Source organism: Abramis brama (genome assembly GCF_963993115.1).
Source record: "Abramis brama genome assembly, chromosome: 19".
NCBI lineage: Eukaryota > Metazoa > Chordata > Actinopteri > Cypriniformes > Leuciscidae > Abramis > Abramis brama.
In genome coordinates this window covers 32,288,293-32,307,047 of record NC_139981.1, presented here as the reverse complement: position 1 = coordinate 32,307,047, position 18,755 = coordinate 32,288,293, and the positions used below count along the sequence as shown (strand labels likewise).

General features: G+C 39.9%; 2 protein-coding genes across 2 annotated transcripts in view; both read right to left on the bottom strand.

The window, feature by feature from the left end:
- The window catches only part of dst (dystonin), a 201,468-nt gene that overhangs the window by 79,078 nt on the left and 103,635 nt on the right, over positions 1-18,755 (bottom strand). The window contains exons 34-44 of the mRNA XM_084093588.1: positions 18,653-18,736; positions 18,012-18,119; positions 17,821-17,919; positions 9,852-9,989; positions 7,850-7,938; positions 7,585-7,693; positions 2,457-7,004; positions 2,181-2,327; positions 1,530-1,679; positions 1,158-1,391; positions 102-254 (exon numbers count right to left, since the gene is read on the bottom strand). Coding sequence (XP_083949714.1) covers positions 102-254; positions 1,158-1,391; positions 1,530-1,679; positions 2,181-2,327; positions 2,457-7,004; positions 7,585-7,693; positions 7,850-7,938; positions 9,852-9,989; positions 17,821-17,919; positions 18,012-18,119; positions 18,653-18,736 — 5,859 coding nt within the window. The remainder of the gene's footprint in view (positions 1-101; positions 255-1,157; positions 1,392-1,529; positions 1,680-2,180; positions 2,328-2,456; positions 7,005-7,584; positions 7,694-7,849; positions 7,939-9,851; positions 9,990-17,820; positions 17,920-18,011; positions 18,120-18,652; positions 18,737-18,755) is intronic.
- Positions 9,981-17,365, bottom strand: LOC311069964 (uncharacterized protein). The gene is made up of 2 exons (XM_084093589.1): positions 14,180-17,365; positions 9,981-12,488 (listed from the first exon to the last, which is right to left on the bottom strand). The coding sequence occupies exons 1-2, from the start codon at positions 17,321-17,323 to the stop codon at positions 10,431-10,433; spliced, it is 5,202 nt and encodes a 1,733-aa protein (XP_083949715.1). The 5' UTR covers positions 17,324-17,365; the 3' UTR covers positions 9,981-10,430.

Sequence of the window (18,755 nt, the reverse complement as noted above, 5' to 3'; positions counted from 1 at the left end):
AAAGACTTCCGTTTCATGCAAACAAAGACCTCTAATAACTTCTTTAACTGTATGTAATATATGTCCAAGCATATGTCGTAGCAAGTGTGACCAGGTTGTACCTGATGCTCTTGCTGGTATTGCTGGAGGTCTCCCACACTCTTTGCACTGACTGCCTGCTGCTGGTGGCCGATCAGTCGGTTTTCCGTCTGTGTTAGATCATCAAACAGCTCCTGCAGCTTTTCTGAAAACTCCCTCTGCTTCTCCACAGCGGCCTACCACATAAGCACTCAGTTAGAAAATAAACCTTTTCCACAGAGAAAAACCACAGCATCAAAGCAAACACACAGCATTTAACCATTAGCAGTGACTGAGTATGCTGTAAACATGCCAGCCATTCAAAGAGAATTTGGCAATGGTAAAGAAATGTAGGTTAGTGCTGCCTTTACTGCCAGAAAGCATTTCCACATATAATGAAGTTTAGGTCCTTTGGTAGTAAGAGCTGAATAGGTTCAGGCAGCCTGAAAAATGCAAACAGGATCAGAAGAAGGTAAGTTGGTGGCAGTGACCAAGCCATGGCTTTTCTGTGTTGTAAATAGAACAAATAAATTGTGATTAAAATCTGCAAAACACAGAGCAACATATTAAGTATCACACACACACACACACACACACGCAATGCATTCATGAATTGTCTTGAAAATATCATAATAAAACTCTTTTGAAAGACCCCATGAAGAAAACATTTGGGGGGCTTATTGGGGGGCTAAACTTTACAGTACAACAAAAATAACTGAAAATATTCATTACTCATCTAAAAGGGTGTTATCCACGTTTTGGTCCAACGAATGAAAGAATGTATGTAAAATGGCTCTAGCATAGCAAGTAGCAGATCATAGTTCATATCATAGACTAAACACTATCTTTATTTTACAAGAATGGCAAATTATTGAAAATTTCCTCTACCAATTTCTTGTTTCAACAGGAAATATATTGACGCAGAAAAGAAAACTACACACAAGCCACTTTTTGGGGTCCCTTGCGTTAATAGGGCAATGAGTTTGCCAACACTTCACATCAAAATGCACCACACATCAAAGCAACAACTTTTAGAAGCATCTCCATGCATTTTCATGTGATCAGGTAAATGTCAACGGTCAGTGTGATCTCCCTCAAACCTGCTGCTGACTCTCATCCTCACGGATCTCCAAGTGGACCTCCAGAGTTTGTCTCTGAGTGAGCACTCTGTCCATGAGCTCTTTAAAAGATCTCTGGGTAGTGCTGAGAGCCCTTAGAAGGTGTCTGCTGTGAGCGGGACTCAGGAACTGAGCATGCTCAGAAATGAAGTTTTGGGTATCAAAAGCAGCATCTTCCAGGAGCTGTCGGGTTCCTGACAAGTCCTTCTCGGTGTCCTGAATCAGGAACAATAAAGAACACTAAGTAAAACTGTTCAGATAATGACTTCATTTGAATAGCAGGATATAATGTCACACTGTATAGAAACCCTTGTATTTTGGGCGACTTTATTAATATGTTCCAAGACAACTTACCTTAATTTGCTGAATCTTGATCTTAATTATTTCTGTGTCATCAGTATCCATGATATCAAGCTTAGACACCATCGCAGAATCATCTTGTATACAAGCTGATATCTTATCAAGAGAGCTTAGCAAATCCTGATATGAGCTTTCCAAATGGATCTGTAACCCATACATGAAAAAGTGTAAGATCATATAATTTGCATTATTCTATATTTACTCTTGCTTTCTTTTCATAAGACTTCACTAACCTTCACTGTGTCAATGGCTAGTAGAATAGCATTACTTCGCTCAGCTGACAAGTAGCAAACATCTCTGTAAGCATTCTGTATATCTACATAGACTGCAGACAAATCTTGGTGGATTTGCATGGAAATAAGTTCATCGGCAGAATTCAGAAGTTGTTCTGCTACGCTCAAATCTGCTGTTAGTATGTCAGGGAGAGCAGCAATCTGTCTTTCCAGAGACTAGAAACAGAGAGTGTGGAAGTAGTTGAGGAACAGAAGAAAGGAATTGTGAAGAAGAGTGACAGAATAAAAGGCTACAGTAGAGATGATATGTAGAAAGAAAGCACTGGTCAAATATTAGTAAAAAGCAGGAGTATCTGGGGTCTGCGGGTCAGAGAATTTCAGTGAAGTGAAGAGTGACAAATATGTGACAAACCTGAACTTCCTCAAACTGACAATGCAAGCCCTCAATGTCTTCTGCTAAAGGACCATTGGCCTGCAAGTCGCTTCTTATATCTTCAAGAGTATCGCAATGATCCTGAAGTCTCCCAACACATTCCAAGTAATTCTGGGTGGAATATCTCTGCAAAAAGTACATCATTATACTTACACCTTTATCTAAAGATATCAAAACATGCACTTGGATGATGCAGAGTTGATAATGCTTTGGAAATTAGCATCTAACTCAGCTGAGAGTAGTAGCAATACTCACTCTCGGTTTGACTTCTTCTGTCTGCTTTATGTTTGGACCATCTGCCACAGGGACCTGGTAGTTAGAGTTGGTTGACTGAAAGACATCATCTGCAGCAGTATCATCTGTGGCTGAGATCTTGTTTTTAGCATCCATGCCTTCATCTCTAAGGACAGTGTCTCCCAAAAGACTGCTAAGCTCTCCACCCACATCCTCAAGCATTCCTTGATCTCTACTTGTGGAGATCCCCTGAATCATATCCTGTATATCAGTCTGACACTTTGATCCATCATTACTCTCATCAGATGGACAATTCTGAACTTCTCTTGGATCAAGTCCTTCATGTGTTTTCAAATCCAGGAGGATATCTGGATCCCTGATTCTCTCATTTGAGCTGGGATGATTGGCTGGAAAGGATTCAGAGGGGTGCTGAAAATTTTCAAGAATGCTATTAATGGCTTGGCATTTTTGTTTTTGAGTTTCGTCCACACTTGCTCCATCCATCTTCATTTGGATGAACTCGTTTAAAAAATCACTGCTTCCCATTGATTTTGGAGCACTTTCATCATTGGCCCTTGCCATTTGAGGTAAATGAAGGTTCTCTTCGAGTACAGCTTCAGCAACCACTGTATCTCTACCCTGAGACTGTTTGAAGATGGCTGCCTTTTCCTCACTATTCTGATCAAGCATGACTCTGACAGAAGGACTTGGATTTTGGGGGTCAGTCTGCAATTCACTGGATTCTGTGAACATCTCTTCTGAACAATGACCTGAAGTTGACTCAAAAGTTTCTACCAAGTCTTTTACATGTTTATCATTGTCACTTGTAAAGTCGGAATCAGCTGATCTGGCTATTGCAGTGTCCTTTGAGGCTACTTCATAACAAAACTTGCTTTGCTCGCTTGGGTATTGTATGTTATGTGTACCTCCGCTTGAATCATCTTGACTAGAGTTAATAGTAATTTCAAGAGGTAATGGCTTGGAATTTACTGTTGATCCAGCTAAATCCTTCAAGTTGAGTTGAAGTGTGTTTTCTGATCCTCTGAAACCTATAGAGTTTTCAATGTCACCATTCTGTTCTACATTATAGTCAATACTGCTTTCTGTACAGATCACTCTGGGCTCAGGTGTTGTTATTGGTGCATTTCTGAACATTTCTGACATGTCCTCATAACTAACCGACACATTTACTCTGTTCTCTGTGCAAATCGCTCCTGGATCCTCATCAGAATGTTCATGATCTGGATTCCCATTTATATTATTGGAGTATTTAGCTTCGTATGATGCATTGGTCTGAAATGACATTTCCTCTTTCTCATTCGTAAAATTTTTTGTTAGTATGTGGTGACCATCAGCACTTAAATTCACCTCTGTTGCAGTCTCCATTGGTGACGGGACACTTGCTCCACATAAAGACAAGGTTGGCTGTGCTTCTGCAAGTACTTTATCTTGTGCAACATCTTTTACCATTGGTAGCAAAGTGCTTAAGCTCTCAGAGAGCCCCTTGTCGAAATATGCGTTTGTTATTGCAGACTCCACATTGGACCTGTTGAATTCCTGTTCAGGATTAAGTACACTCTCTGAACTTCTTTCATCAGAGCAGACATTACTTTGTGACGAACATGATATCCCAGAGTCACTCTGTACAGGGCTAACAACTTGACTTGCTATAGTCTCAATATATGCCCCCAATGTAGGACTTCCAGTTTCACAAGCAACATCAACTACAAAAGTGTCAACATTGTTATTTGGCCTTTTTGATTCATTTCCTTCCAAAGTGAAAATGCTTTTTCTTTCATCTGTAGTGCTCATCTCATTGTTAGTATCCATAGTCTTGAAATTGCCACACTGTACATCACAATCCTCCCCTATTCCAAGAGTCTCAGATACATCATCATACACATTATCTTTTGTAGAAATAGTCTTAGATGGAACGTCACAAATGGTGGGTAACAGAAGATCCTGACTACTGCTCACACCTGATATATCTGTAGATACCTGCGTGGCTTCATCTGATCTTGAGCTTATTTGACCTCTTTTTGCTGAGTCGAGCGCCATAATGTCTACCCTTTTGTCCTGCTGTGAATGCTGCATTCTCTCAGCCTCTTCATCATCCAACATTCCCGACTGGAGGGCATCATTTACACTGAGCACACACTTTGCCTCTGGATCAATGATGGCCTTGCTGATCGCCTCTGAACCGAGAACACTTCTGCTAATATCATCAGTAATCAGACCCGTCTCTAAAGCATCACAAACGCTAATGGATTTTCCAATTGCTGTATCATAGAAACCACCCAAAAGGTTCTGCTTTTCCATGATCTGTAGTGCTACCTTACTTGAGATGCAGCCTTTGTTGACAGAAGTGTTCAAAACTGACAATGTAGCACTTTCGTTATCTTTCAAACCATCCCCTTGAAGCTGCAATGCAAGTACTTCTAAGACAGTCTCTTCATCAATAAGGCCTTTATCGAGAGCACCTTCAAGGTCATACCGTTTTCCAGAGGTGACATCTAAAATCCCACCTTCCTCTACTTGTGCCCTAAGAAGATGTATGGCATAATCTCTCTCAACTTTGTCATCCCACACATCCTCTGTATGTGGGAATTCAGAGGGTATATCTGTATAATTGGTTGTTTCACTGGCTTTCGAATGTTTTTCTTGGCCTTTAACGGTATCATCACATTCAGGATTCGCTACTATCGAGCACAAACTTGTGGCAGTTGCTGCTACAGAAAAGGCTGTTTGTGATAACTCCATTGTTTTTGACATGTCGCTTTTGTCTGCTTGGCACTTGTCTGTGCATGAACATGTAGAAACCTCAGGCAGTTTGTTCATTTCAATTACAGTCACATGTTCATTACTTCCTAGGCAAATATCACACTTCTGATCTGTTGCTAAAGTGTTTACATCAGATTCAAAGGGTATAGTAGGTTCTATGTAATTGTGTATTACTTTCACATTCACCGCTTCATGTTCTTCTTCTGTTGTGCTTTCCAAAGATTCACAAATTTGCAATTCTCCCAGCACATCATAATCAGCATCCAGACAGTCATCGTCAGTGTTAGGAACGCTGCTGTTCAGTGGAGACTCACGCAAATCTTCTGAAATATTATTCATATGAAGGCCGCTAATCTCATCTGCACATTCTGATTCTGATACTTCAAAGAGTAATTTAGCCATTTTATTTAACTGACAATCAAAGATCAACAGCCTTTGGCCTGACTTTGGATCCATATAGCTATTCATCATAAGGTAGGAAACAAATAACTGTTTCACCTCAGAGAGAGATGGTGCATCTGTGCTGTTTTCGTCACTAATTTCTTCACCGGATGTACAAGATCCTTCCATTTGTAGCTCCCGCATTACCAGCCATGATGAAAACCTGTTATTCAGTTCATCTATATCAGGAAAAACATCTGGGATTTCTATTGTCTTCAACAACTCTTTTGTAAATGTCTCAATCAAGTTATTCTCCACTGCAGACTCAACATCAACTACCTCAGAGGTTTCAGGTATGTACAAGGCTGTTATGTGCTGCCGGTTATGCAGCAGTTCAGATGCAAGTTTGTCTGTGATTATATTTTGCTGAAGAGAGGTGGAGAAAGAGAGGATTTCACCAGCGTTAGGCCAAAGGAGACCCATAAATGCTTTCTGTCTCTCCAGAACTAACAATGCACTGCTAGAGCTTATTAAGTCACACTGGACAGCCTCGTCAACTGTAAGTCTCACCCCATTGCGAGGATTAACAATGCCACCATTTTGGGCCTGATGGCTCAATATCTCGCTCGCAGTGTCCTGATCAATCAGACCCTCAGTTAAGGCCTCCTCAACAGTCAGCTTTTGGCCGGTGTTGGGCTCAACTATGCCTCCTGCAAACAACTGGGTGCTCAGCAACCGAAGCATGGTCTCTCTATCAATGACGCCCTCGTGCATAGCTTTCATAACATTAATCTCTCTCCCAGATGTTGGGGATATAGTTCCATCTTTTCCACATTTCACTGGAAGCAGGCGAAGTCTTGTCGGCTCGTGAATCAGGCTCCTCTGCACAAGCTGACTGAGTGTGACTTTTTCTGCAGTGTTGGGGTCAATCAAGTCCTTCCAAGTGTCCTTTCTCTCTGACATCTGGATAAAGAGTGAGTCGGGTATCAGGCCAAGTTGAAAAGCCCTTTCCAGATGTAGGATATCACTGGTGTATCTTAACCCTCCAGTCGCTAGCTGGATTTCAATGATCTTTATAGCTGTTTGCACAGATATAGCCCCATTTTCCAGGGCTGCTATAACTGGCACTGGTTCTAAAGCAAACTGGGGATCCTGAACACATTTTTTAGCTTTATTCAAGTCTTGCAGTTGCTTGAACATTGTGTCATCCACAAGTTTGTTCTTGAATGCATCCTCCAAGTCCATACACAAGTGCTGTTCAGGCCAAATGAGTCCATTGGTTATAAGTTGAGCCTCTAGAAGACCAAGTCCTGTGTTCTGGTCAATGAGGCCATTGTTCACCGAGCAACACACAGACATGACAGCTCCACTTTCAACATCCAGAATCCCTTGAATGACCTGCAGTGCCTGGAGAGAGATAAAAGAAATCAAGATGTTTCTGAAAGTATGTTCAAACATAATCATTAATAATTTTGATAACAATATTTGTTATAAATACCATCAAACATACTCACCCATCAGTCAAGTCTATGGATTGTACTAGCTCATTTGCAACAGTGCAAGTCATCAGAAAGAGAAATAGGACGCAATAAAAGCTTACATGCATCTGTGAACAGAACTCTCAGTATTTTGTAGAACAACACAGTTAGAGAAAACACGCAGAGCATTATGTTATTATGTGCAGTGTTGTGAACCTCATGTAGACAGGGAAAAGAATATCCTGCTGTGAAGAAAGAGTGAGACTGGCTGACATGCAAGGTATGTTTACAGCATACTCAGTTTACCATGAAGTTTTAAAACACACACACACACAAAAAAAGCATTTTTTGCCATCTTTGCAGTAGTGGCTAAGGATTTTGGAAACTGTCTTACCATGCTACATATTTCAAGCTGTCAAAACAAATGTTAGTCATGCAGTAGGAGAGAGTGTTTACACTTTGCACACAATAATCACCATATATAACCACCAATTGGCAGAGTATCTCACCTGATCAGCTGAAGAAGTTGCATCTGCACACTGTTGCGAGAGCTCGTTGTAGGCCTGATGAAGAGATTTTAGCTGCTCTTTTGCCACTTGCTTTTCTTCTTCTGTCATTCTAGGAAAAGAAAACATTTTACAAAAAAATCCTTTTGTGAAAGCACATGAAAATGAGAAAATAAGTTAAACAAGACAAACAAGTGCATGCAAATAAACAATGCTATTGGAAGCCGCAATGCATTCTCAGTGAAGACCTGTCGACATTATAACATACTTGTCACTGTGTTTGGTCAGCATCAGCTGGGTCGTTTTCAATGCTTCTCCAATTTGTTCCTTCTTTGTCACCATCTCCTCCATTGACATCTATAATATAACATGATAATACACAGTATGCATTAGATTTGTTGCACTTTGAAAGCCACTTCATCCAACATCTACTGTAGGCTATTCAAACTATTCTGAAATCAGATTAATGTTTTTTAAGCAGCCTCTAGCCGTATAATTTGCAGAAAAAGTGAGGATATGCCACTATTAGAGTTCCATGATTTAATATTATAATGGGGTTCAAAAGTTTGAGACCACACTGAAAACCTGGGATTCAAAATCTAAATTAACACAGTAAATAAACGTTTCGGGATTTTGAACATGTTAAAAAAAGATATCATTTCCATCCATTCATTCTTTTATCCTCTGTAGGATGCCTCAGCCTATCCCACACACACCTACGGACAATTTAGTGTCTCCAGTTCACCTATGGTGCATGGATTGTGGGGGAAATCGGAGCATGAAACCCATGCAAACACAGGGAGAACATGCACACTTCACGGATAGAAGCATATGCTAAATGCATAAATGTAAATGTAATCATTTATAGATATTGTGACACTGACCATGTGTGCTTTGTATAAAATGTATTGCTCCTACTGAAGCACAAAATTCTCTTAATAACATTCACAAATCATGCTGGTGTAATGGTGTGGTATTCTCAGGAACAGGCTGAAGACTCAAAAGATGAAATCCAAACAACACTTTAATAAGAATCACGTAATCACGGGAAACTCACGTTAACACAACAGGGTAGGTATTACAGTGACCAGACAAGGAATGCAGGAGAAGGAACAACTTAAGTAATGAACACAACGAGGATAATTACTAAACACAGCTGACGCTCATGAACTAATAATGATGGTAACCAAGGAGATGGATGAGTAGGGAAACTGAACAAACTGAACTGACAGATGAAAACATACTGAAAGTCCATGAACAAAACGAAACTGAACGTGACAGCTGGATATCATGAGCAACACAAACCTGTGGAGTCCATGTCAGCTTGTGTGCATGCTGTTATTAAAGCAAATACAGATTCTGAAATGTGTTTTGTTTTTTTTACACACGGGGGAAAAATGCGAAATACAGGAATTTTCACAATTGGTCTCAGACTTTTGGATCCCACTTTATTTTTAAAGAGATTTTGCCATGTTTATATAAACATCAAGGTTGAGTAATCAGTCTTTTGTTTGGAGAAGTATATAGTCTGTCATCAGGGATGTGACATTGTAGGTGGATGAATGGTCATTTAGACACAACTTTCTAACTTGGCAAACAATTTATTTTAAATGGCATGTAAATTGTTCTCTGCTCTTGGTCAATCAACAGCACATTTACCACCTAAATTACTTTTCTCTGACAACCAGGAAGCACTCCAAAATAAGTGGTGTGCAAGATTGTGTTTGATGAAGTGTAGAGATATAGCAACGTCAGTAGTGCAGGGGATTCTATAACCACCATATAATGCTGTGATTTAAGCCCCAGTGTAATTTGTACAGTTTATCACACTGTACATGCACAGTATGTTGTTAATGTGGATGATGGAGCTTATGGATACATTTTCATTGGATTATTATTGTTGCCCCATGTGTAAAATGGGACATGACCTCATGGCTGGTCCAGATGTAATATAACAAAATAGTGATTATGGTGATTATTTAAATCACAATTTGAAATGAAAGGGTAGATACATTATGGGTAAATATTCTATGTGAAATGTGGGTGGATAATAAAAGTAAGCAACAAGTATGTGAACAACAAATATATGAAGAGATACAAAATAATAATCTTTATTCAGAAAAACAACAATGTAATTGTGTTTTGATGTTTTTGACATATTAGCAAAGTTTGGAATGTTCACCACGTTGACAAGATGCTGACATTAAAACAGCTACAGATAGACCTGTTAAAAACGATGAAAAAACAATGGGATAGTTTGACTTGTTTACCTGGGGTTTACTAGTGCTCTCAGTGCTGGGTTTACCATCACTTTGAGCTTTTCCATCTTTGTTCAGATTCGTTTTCATACTGGACAATAACTTGTTAACTTTATCGCCATGTTCTTTCTTCTCATCCTCAACAGACCTCTAAAATTATTGGAAAGAAATTGTAGGGTGGATTAGAAAACAATTTAGAACATTCATTATTAGCGCAAAGAAAATCAGTGTTTGAATACAATATACTGTACAGAAAGGAATGAGCAGGTCTATTTAGCTCCCAGCCATTTTACATGGAAGCATGCTTGGCAATAAATTAAAAATGCCATCAAAAAGAGAAAAACAAAAAATGGATCACATAAGATACGAGACATTTTTAAACAATATCTTACAGTAGAAAAAAATTCCCATATTTTAAAGAATCCCATTTTCACCATTATGTTTTTTTCAGGATAAAAATATATATTCTTCTATATTAGTTAATGCTCCACCACAAAGGGTTGCTAATATACTAGCTACGCCAATTACTTTTTCTGCAATTCACAAAACATTCACCAAAAAATGGCCTGATTTTAGAAGTCGTGTAGCACATCAGAAGTGCCGATAGGTCCAGAAGTATTGGAAAGATGAAGTATTGCCAGTACTATGGGGCTTTGTTACTTCAAGAAGGACTAACCCAGTGTGGCTGTCAAAAACACTCTTTTCTAGAGCTTCCTTGAAAGACATTTTTCGCTTGGTTTTGGGGCAAGTGATACATTTCAAATGGGAATTGTCATGTTGAAGATGTGCAGCAGTTGCTTTGTCGATCAAGCAATTCTGTATGCCATCCTCCAATGAGACTCTCTCTTGGCTCTCTGGGTTTATGAGCCCACCTGTTGCCAGTTGAAACTCAAGACACCTCACTGCAACATCCTTTGGGAAAAGGTTCTCTTGCATTGCCTGAGCCACAGTCAAAGTCTTTCCATTTTGAGGGTGAATGATACCATAGTAGGCTTGCTCACATTGCTGGATCTGTCTGGCAAAACCTTCATCCAAGAGTCCTCGATGTTGTGCTTCTGTAATCAGAACCCTTTCACCAGATGCTGGATCACAGATGCCTCCAGTGCAAGCCTGGGCTTCTAGCAACCTCAATGCGGTGAGTCGGTCCACAAGGTTCTGCTGGTGCCCTTTGAAAACCGGGAGTCGTTTCTTCAAAGAAACATCCCAGAGTCCTGCAACAGGACTGTTTGAAACTTTAAAGACAACTCTTCTGGAAATCAAAAGATCAGCAAACTCTGAAATGCTGAGCTGACCACTCCGGTAGCTATTGAGCTCTTCCATTTGGAGAATTTTCAGACTAAGGGCATTTTCAATGCAAAGCTGCCGCCCAGTCTTATGGTCTGTTAGGATGTGTAAAAGATTCCTACTTGAGTCCATGATTGTTATCTCTTGCCATTCGCTCTCTTGTCGTGAGAGAAACAGGTAAGTTCTCTTGTCAATGTGACCGGCCTTATATGCTTCATAGGCTGACATTTTCGCACCATTAGAAGTGTTGATGACCGATATTCTGTGTTTGCTGGAAGGTGAGAGGGTGAAGAGATGTTGGTCACCAAAAGGAAGAAGATATACTCCACCATTGACATCATATACACAGATTCGGAGCAGTTCGCTGTAGTATGCCTTCTGCCCTGTTTCTGGGTAGTGAAAATCTTTTGGGTTACTGACTGGATCATAGAGACTTTGAAGGGTGGTTCGATTTATGAGCCCCTGCTCTAGTGCACAATCCATGGGTACTCTAATTCCAATCAATGGATGAATCAAACCTCCAGTAGCGATTTGAGTTTCCATTATCGCTTTTCCTCTATGTCTATCTAGAATTCTCTCCTCCATAGCCTGAAACACTGATAGAATCTTCCCAGCATGAGTATAGCCACTGACTGCCTTGTAAGCATCACTTATTTTGTCTTTGAGATCCTCAGTAATGATACCTTTCTCAAAAGCATCTGAAGGAGAGTAACCTTCACCTGTCATAGGATCAATAATGTATCCTGTGGCAGCTTGCGCTTCCAAAAACTCAATGGCATATGTTTTAGATATTAATCCTCCAGCAACAGCATCGAGGAAGGACAGCTTTTTCTTGCTAGACTCCATATAAACACCTGCAATTGAGGACGGTTTACCAACAAATTGAGCAAGTGATGCTTCTATCTCCTCCATAGTGATGAGGCCTGTTTGCAACTTGAGTGCAATTTCCTGAGTAATTATATTCGTTTTTATTAACTTTTTAATACTTATCCGCCCTCTGAGACCTTGCATTTTATGGGAAGACTCCAATTTTAGCCCTTTCGATTTGCTTGCTATAGGCGAGTCAGAAGCAAGATCGATGGAGGACTCAGAATCATTGATATTGAATGTAACAGTCTGGCTTTTACCAGACCTGCCTTTATCAATCGAGCTTTTCCTGAGTATAGGATCAGTGATGTCACTCTGACCGTTACCAACCATCACTTGATTTGTGTGTATTTCAATTGCATTCGAATTCTGGAGTGGAACCGAATTTCCTGTTTTCTTGGTAGCATATTCCAGAGTTCCCTCGTTGATTACTTGCATTTTCGTTTGCTTGACCTTTTGTAGCTCCTCCAGCACTTTTTCCTTTTCCAGTGTTGCTATCTGCAAGCATGAGATCATTTATGCAATTAGAGCAAACTAAGTTTAGATGTAACATCCTATCTACTATATTCTCAGATCTTGACAAATATGAAACTGAGCCTAAATTGAAATCCAGACTCTATGATGATGATACCGTACTGTACACTTATATATATTAAATTTTGTTATAAATATATTTAATTATATATTACATTACATTTATATATTTACATATTCATAAATATTTAGATAAGAGTTAAGGTGAAGTGTGTGATTTCTGCACTATTAGAACTGCAATATATAGCTTCCTCTCTACCCCATATTCTACTGCTTTTATTCACAAAAGTGAGGACTATTTGCAATTATTGCACTATTACTGTCTGGGGTATATAGATGGTGAACAGAATTGAAATTAATAGAATTTATAGTGATCACGGCAACAATAATTTTTCAAATGATGATCAAATTCTGGAGAAAAGCAGGGAGGTCAACCATCAAATGACCTATGGTGTTTTCAAACTTTTGGTGCACACTTGATGTCAGAATTTAGTTAATTTGGATAATGTGAACACTGTTTTTTAGAACTCGGACGCACATCTGTAACCCATGACTGAGTCCACCTAAAAAGGTAGTTTGGGGTACTCCGGTACGATTTGCTGCTGATATGAATGCAATTGTCCTAAATCGTTGAAGGGATCTGCTATTGATGATGTATGATTGGTCGAATTGTGTCAGTGTGTGCTCGCTCACTTTCTTGACAAGTAGGATTGATGCACTGCAAGCAGAGATCTAAGCCAAGAGATAGACTAAAGTATAAGGCCCTGTTTACACTAGTTCGACCCTCGAAAACTGAGACATTTGGAAACACTGAAGACCCCGTTTTAGTTTAAAAACTCTGGGGTTGAGTTTCAGTGTAGACAGACCGAAATGGAGACGTTTGAATACGAAGGCGTGGCTGCCCACATTCACTCCCTAATTGGGTCTCGTGGATCATTGCATATCCTTCCCTGATTCATCAAGCTCCTATCATGACCATTACACTACTGGAACACGACAATAACAGACCCTGTAACAGACCAGGCTCGACGACTGTGTAAACATTAACATGGAGACAGAATTTCAAGCTTTGCTGACTTTGTTGTCCTTTTTAGCAGCCATTGTGCAGTTAAACTCTGCACTTTATAATACTGCAGCTGACTACATGCACAAGAGGCAAGCTATTATTAGAGTAATCGGCAACAATCGGTAACTGCTTACACTTGTACGTGCATGTCCAGTGTGCATGAATGTTCATGTGACATACATTTTCGGTTGTGTAGTGTGGGCCGAGATCTTTTCTGAAAAGCAGTGGAAATGTCAGTATGGACGAGGATCGTTTTCATTTTCAAAATGCCATGTTAAAACGGTAACACACCAGTGTAAACAGGGCCTAAATGTGAGGTGAGTAAACCTATTTTGCTGCATTGTCCCGCATTGTCATTACCTAACAACAAGGGTAAACAACTGACACTTTGTTGATACAAGCGTACTGAGGATCTGACCCACAAAATATAAGTGTGAATATAATACAGGAGGAGCAACTGACTAAGCAATGGTGTGTGAAAGTACCTTTACTTATAGTTATATCTGCACATTGTTAAAACACAAAGAAATTACACACTTCACCTTTTAATGAAAGTTTTACAAAACTGCGAATGCACCTGAAGTCATACCTCAGAGCTCATTTTCATTTTCTTTAGTTCCTCCTCCAGGTTCTGTTTCGCTTCTTCGTACGACGCAACAATTTTCTGAGTCAGCTGAAGTTCAGTCTTCAGCTTTGCTAGCTCTTCGTCTTTGGCACACTGATGATTGGCCTGTCCAAGTGCCTCCAATTCTTTTAGATGCTTCTGCTCAGAATTGACCGCTACCTCAAGCTTCAGATTCTTCTCCTGTAGAGACTTCATGTCATTGATGTATGAGACAATCTGTTCTTTAAGAGATTTTCCTTCCCTTTCAGAGGTGTTCAATTTCTGCTCAGACTCTGCCAACATTTGCTTTAACCTTGATATCTCGTTTGAGCTGTCTTTGTGAATATTGTCAAGTTGAAAAATATTAGATTTGACCCTGATTTTTTCAGTTTCCAACTCAGAAATCTTTGATTTTGCTTTGAGAAGTTCAAGGTCAAGAATTCCCCTCTGTCTGTCAGATTCGTCCAAATGTTTGCGTACATTGCAGAGGTGTTGTTCAGCCTCTTGTTTGGCTTTTGTTGCATTAGCAATTAATGCCTTCAGCTTCTCCACGTCTTGAGACAGGTGCTTGTTGTCTCTCTCTGCAGTTTCCACAGTATGCGAGTGCTCCGTTGATTTCCTCTCATGCTCCAATTTTAAGCGTGATTCTTGCAGCGAAAGCTTTTGCTCCATTTCAGCCTGCACTATCTTCAGTTGAGTCTCATAGCCTTTCTTTTGTAAGTCGAGTTTACCTTTGAGATCATCAAGCATCTTTTTACAGTTGTCCAATTGTTCGCCAAGCTTTTGTGACCTCAACTCAGCAGCTGCTGTTTGATTTTGCTTCTGCTTAAGCTCTTCATTGGTTTGTCTCAACTTCTGCTTCAGTTCTGATGTTTGGAGAGTTAAACTTGTAATTTTGTCTTCTGCAGCATTCCTATCCTTTTGAAAAGTGACTAGCTCTTGTTTTAAATTCAGTACAGATTTATCTGCGCTTGAGCTCATTTCTCGCATAAAAGAACTTTTCCTTTGGAGTTCAGCCTCAAATTCTTTGAGTTTGGACTGGCTTAACCTGTTTTCTTCAGTCACCCGCTGTAGCTCATCTTTTGTTCTTTTTAGAGTGGTACTAAGATTATCAAATTCACATTTTAAAACCTGTAACTTCTGGTCAGCGGTTTGCTTATCCCTCTGAAGAGATGAAATGTCCAGTTTCAGGCTTTCTGTGGCTTTTTCTGAACTTCCACTGATCCTGCTAACTGTCTGCTTACATTTCAAAAGCTCATTTTCAAGTTCTCGCACCTTTGTCATGCTCTTCTTACCTTCAAATGACTCCCTTTGAGATTCTCCTATGGATTTTTTCAATGCCATGTTCAGGTTATTTATCTCGACTTTATGTTCCTGAACCTTCTGATTAGCCAGATTCCTCTCAGTGGTTATGGAACTCAGCTCTGCTTTGAGATTTGAAATCTCTTTTTCATAGTTGGTGATGGTCAATGTGAGAGACTTGATCTTCTGCTGTAGCTCGGCTGTCTTTTTGGCTTCTTCGTTGTACTCTTTAAGTTTGATTTGAAGCTCATGAGATACCCGTGTTTTATTCAGAAGTTCCTCTTCAAATATTTTTACCTGAGATTTTGCACTTTCTGCCTGGGATCTGAGTATATTAATTTGCTGTTCCTTACTGTCAATCTCAATGGATGCTCTATCGAGTTCTGCTTTCACATTTTTAATGGAACGCTCAGTGTCCATGTTAATCTTCTTGAGTTCTTCTACTTTCTTAGTAAGCTGCGTCACATGCAAGGAACTTTTTTGAAGCTCTAATTCAAGGTTTTTGATTTTGAGTTGAGCTTCCTTCTCTGTTCGTGTCTTCAGATTGATCTCTTCTTTGGCTCTCTGCAGTTGCTCCTTCAAAACCTCTGCCTCACCTTTCAGGGTTTTAATCTTTTGGTCAGCATGTGATTTGTCTTGCTGGATTGACTCAATACTTACCTTAAGATGTCGGGTATCACTTTCCAATAACTGATTCTTTCTATTAAGTTCATTGACCTTGAATGTCATCTGCTCTACTTCAGTCTGTTTGGAAGACAACTCATCTTCCATGCACCTAAATTTATGAGCGCTCTCCTGTTCCAAGGAGGACTGCTGTAGAAGTTTCCCTTGGTTGACCTTGAGTTGGTCCTTTATGCCATCAACCTCTGTCTTCTGGAACAGCACTCTCTGCTCCAGAGCCGATTTGTCCCTTTGGAGAGACTTGATTTGTTCTTGATACACATAGACAGACTTTTTCAGTTCAGAAGATTCTTGTCTTAATTCTTCTGCTTTCTGTCTCATGTTGGACCTATCTGCATCCATTTCCACTTGAAGCTTCTTCAGCCTGTTGTTTGCCTCGTCTAAGAGCTCTTTGAAACGTTGGGCTTTCTCCTCAGCCACAGTTTTGTGGACAATGAATGAGTTTAATTCAGACTTCAAGGTCTTGTTCTCAGTCTCAGCTCGTTTCTTGCCCATAATGAGCTCTTCCATTTTGCGTTGCAGGACATCTGCCTCAGATTCAGAATGGATTATCGAAGAACCGGTTGTAAAAGTGGACAGTTGTGCACCTTCTATGGAGAAACCTAACAAGGATTCACCTTGCTTCATTCTGACTTCTGGCTTGTGTGCCAGATCCATTTCCATGATTCTCACTTGGCTAAGGAGCCCTGCCTCTGCATCTTCCTTAGCCCTCAGTTCTCGCTCTAACGTACGACTGTGCTCCTCCAGGCCCTGTACATCACTGTCCTTGCGACGTAAATGATCTTCCAGCTTCTTACGGGCTAATGTACTTTCCTCTATGCTCTTTTTAAGGTTGCGGAGGCTCTCTTCCAGGGAGGCCTGTTTGGCCTCTGACTGCTGAACCTGTTGTCGAGCACGATTCAGCTCTTGCTCGATGGAACCTTTGCTTTTGATCACACCTTCTAGTTCAACACGATATTTCTGGGCCTCATACTCAGCCTTTGACCTCTGTAACGTCAACTCCTCAATTGACTTTTTATGCATCTCAAGGTCTGCTCCCAAGATGTCCAGCTGCTGTTGCCTGTTAGACAGTGATGCCTCGAGTTCCAGTACCTGACGCCGGAGCCTGGTGATCTCCTCTTCACTTGCAGCTTTCTGCAGCTCCATGCTCTCAGTCCAGCTTAAGTACTCCGCATTTTCCAATGATTTCCTCCTCTGTAATGAAAGATACAGTCATCTTCCAGTCAACCACTTGGAAGAGAACAGGCGGTTCTTGCCCACTTACCAATAAAGGTTGAAAAACCAACACCACCACCAAGTGTTTGCATATACTCTTCAGCATTTTTCCAGGACATGCTTTCCCAAGAGACAAGGTCAACAGCAATGATACAAAATACAGCAATATGTGCTATTTTGTATCAAAATATATTTCCAAGCACCGAACAACATTTTGAATTGCAGGAAAGAGTGTAATAAATATGTGTGCAGCATGTTTGGGTGTGTGTGATTGCTCTAATGGAACATGGCTGGGAGCAAAGCCTTGCTAAATAACAAGCAATGAAAAAAAGGGAAAGGGAACATTAGCATTTCAGCTATAATGCTAATGCTAATCAACTCTATTCGATGAAGCATGAAAGACAAGAAAAAGTCAACAATTGCCTTACCTCATCCTCTTCCGCCCTCTTCAGTGTTTCACCTGCAAACTTCACATACTGTGTCATGAGAGTAACCAGGGCTGTGTAACGTGTACGAAGGTCCATAAACTGAGGAGGGAAACAAAGACATACATACTCAAACAAAATCAAAAGAATAGCAGTGTAAGCCTATGAAAATAGGTTATATTTCTCCCCCGTACCTCCTGCTGGATGACATCAGAGGAACTCTGCATCTTCCTCCTCTTCACTGGGGATTTATGCTGAGAGTCAACCATGGCTCTATAGGTCATCAACTGCAGTTCATAGTCCTTAAAGAATAACAAGGATGGAAAAACACACTATAAATAGAAAACACTTAAATAAAAGTTTCTTTGCTATCTGCTTAATTGTTTTTATTGTATTGTTTCCCTGGGGATGAAGTATTAAAGGGTATACCATTTCCACATACAATTACTATAATGGTACTATGATAAAGTACTGGTGTCATATGGTAATACCATGCTACTACATGATTACAATATTCGGTAGCACTTTACTTTACAGTCCTGTTCCAAATGTACATACTATGTACTTATTATAGTAATTATAATAACTGGGTAATAACTAGGTACTAACCTTGAACCTACCCCTAAACCTAACCATGTAGTTACCTTGTCTTGCTTACTACTTTCTTAGGTAAGTACACTGTAAGTAAATGTAAGTGTACGTACTGTAAAATAAAGTGCAACCCAATATTCACATGAGACAGTATACCTTAGTACCCGAAGACCAAAAATTGTATTACCATGTTACCATATATTTTGTTATGTCAGAATATTTTAAAGTAATAATTTTGCCTTACTTTCACTCCAACTGCATAATGCTCTGAATACTTCTGGCACTCCTCAATTTTGCTCTGTTTTTGCTCGATTTCTGCAACCAAAACCTAGAAATAAAGCAAATTA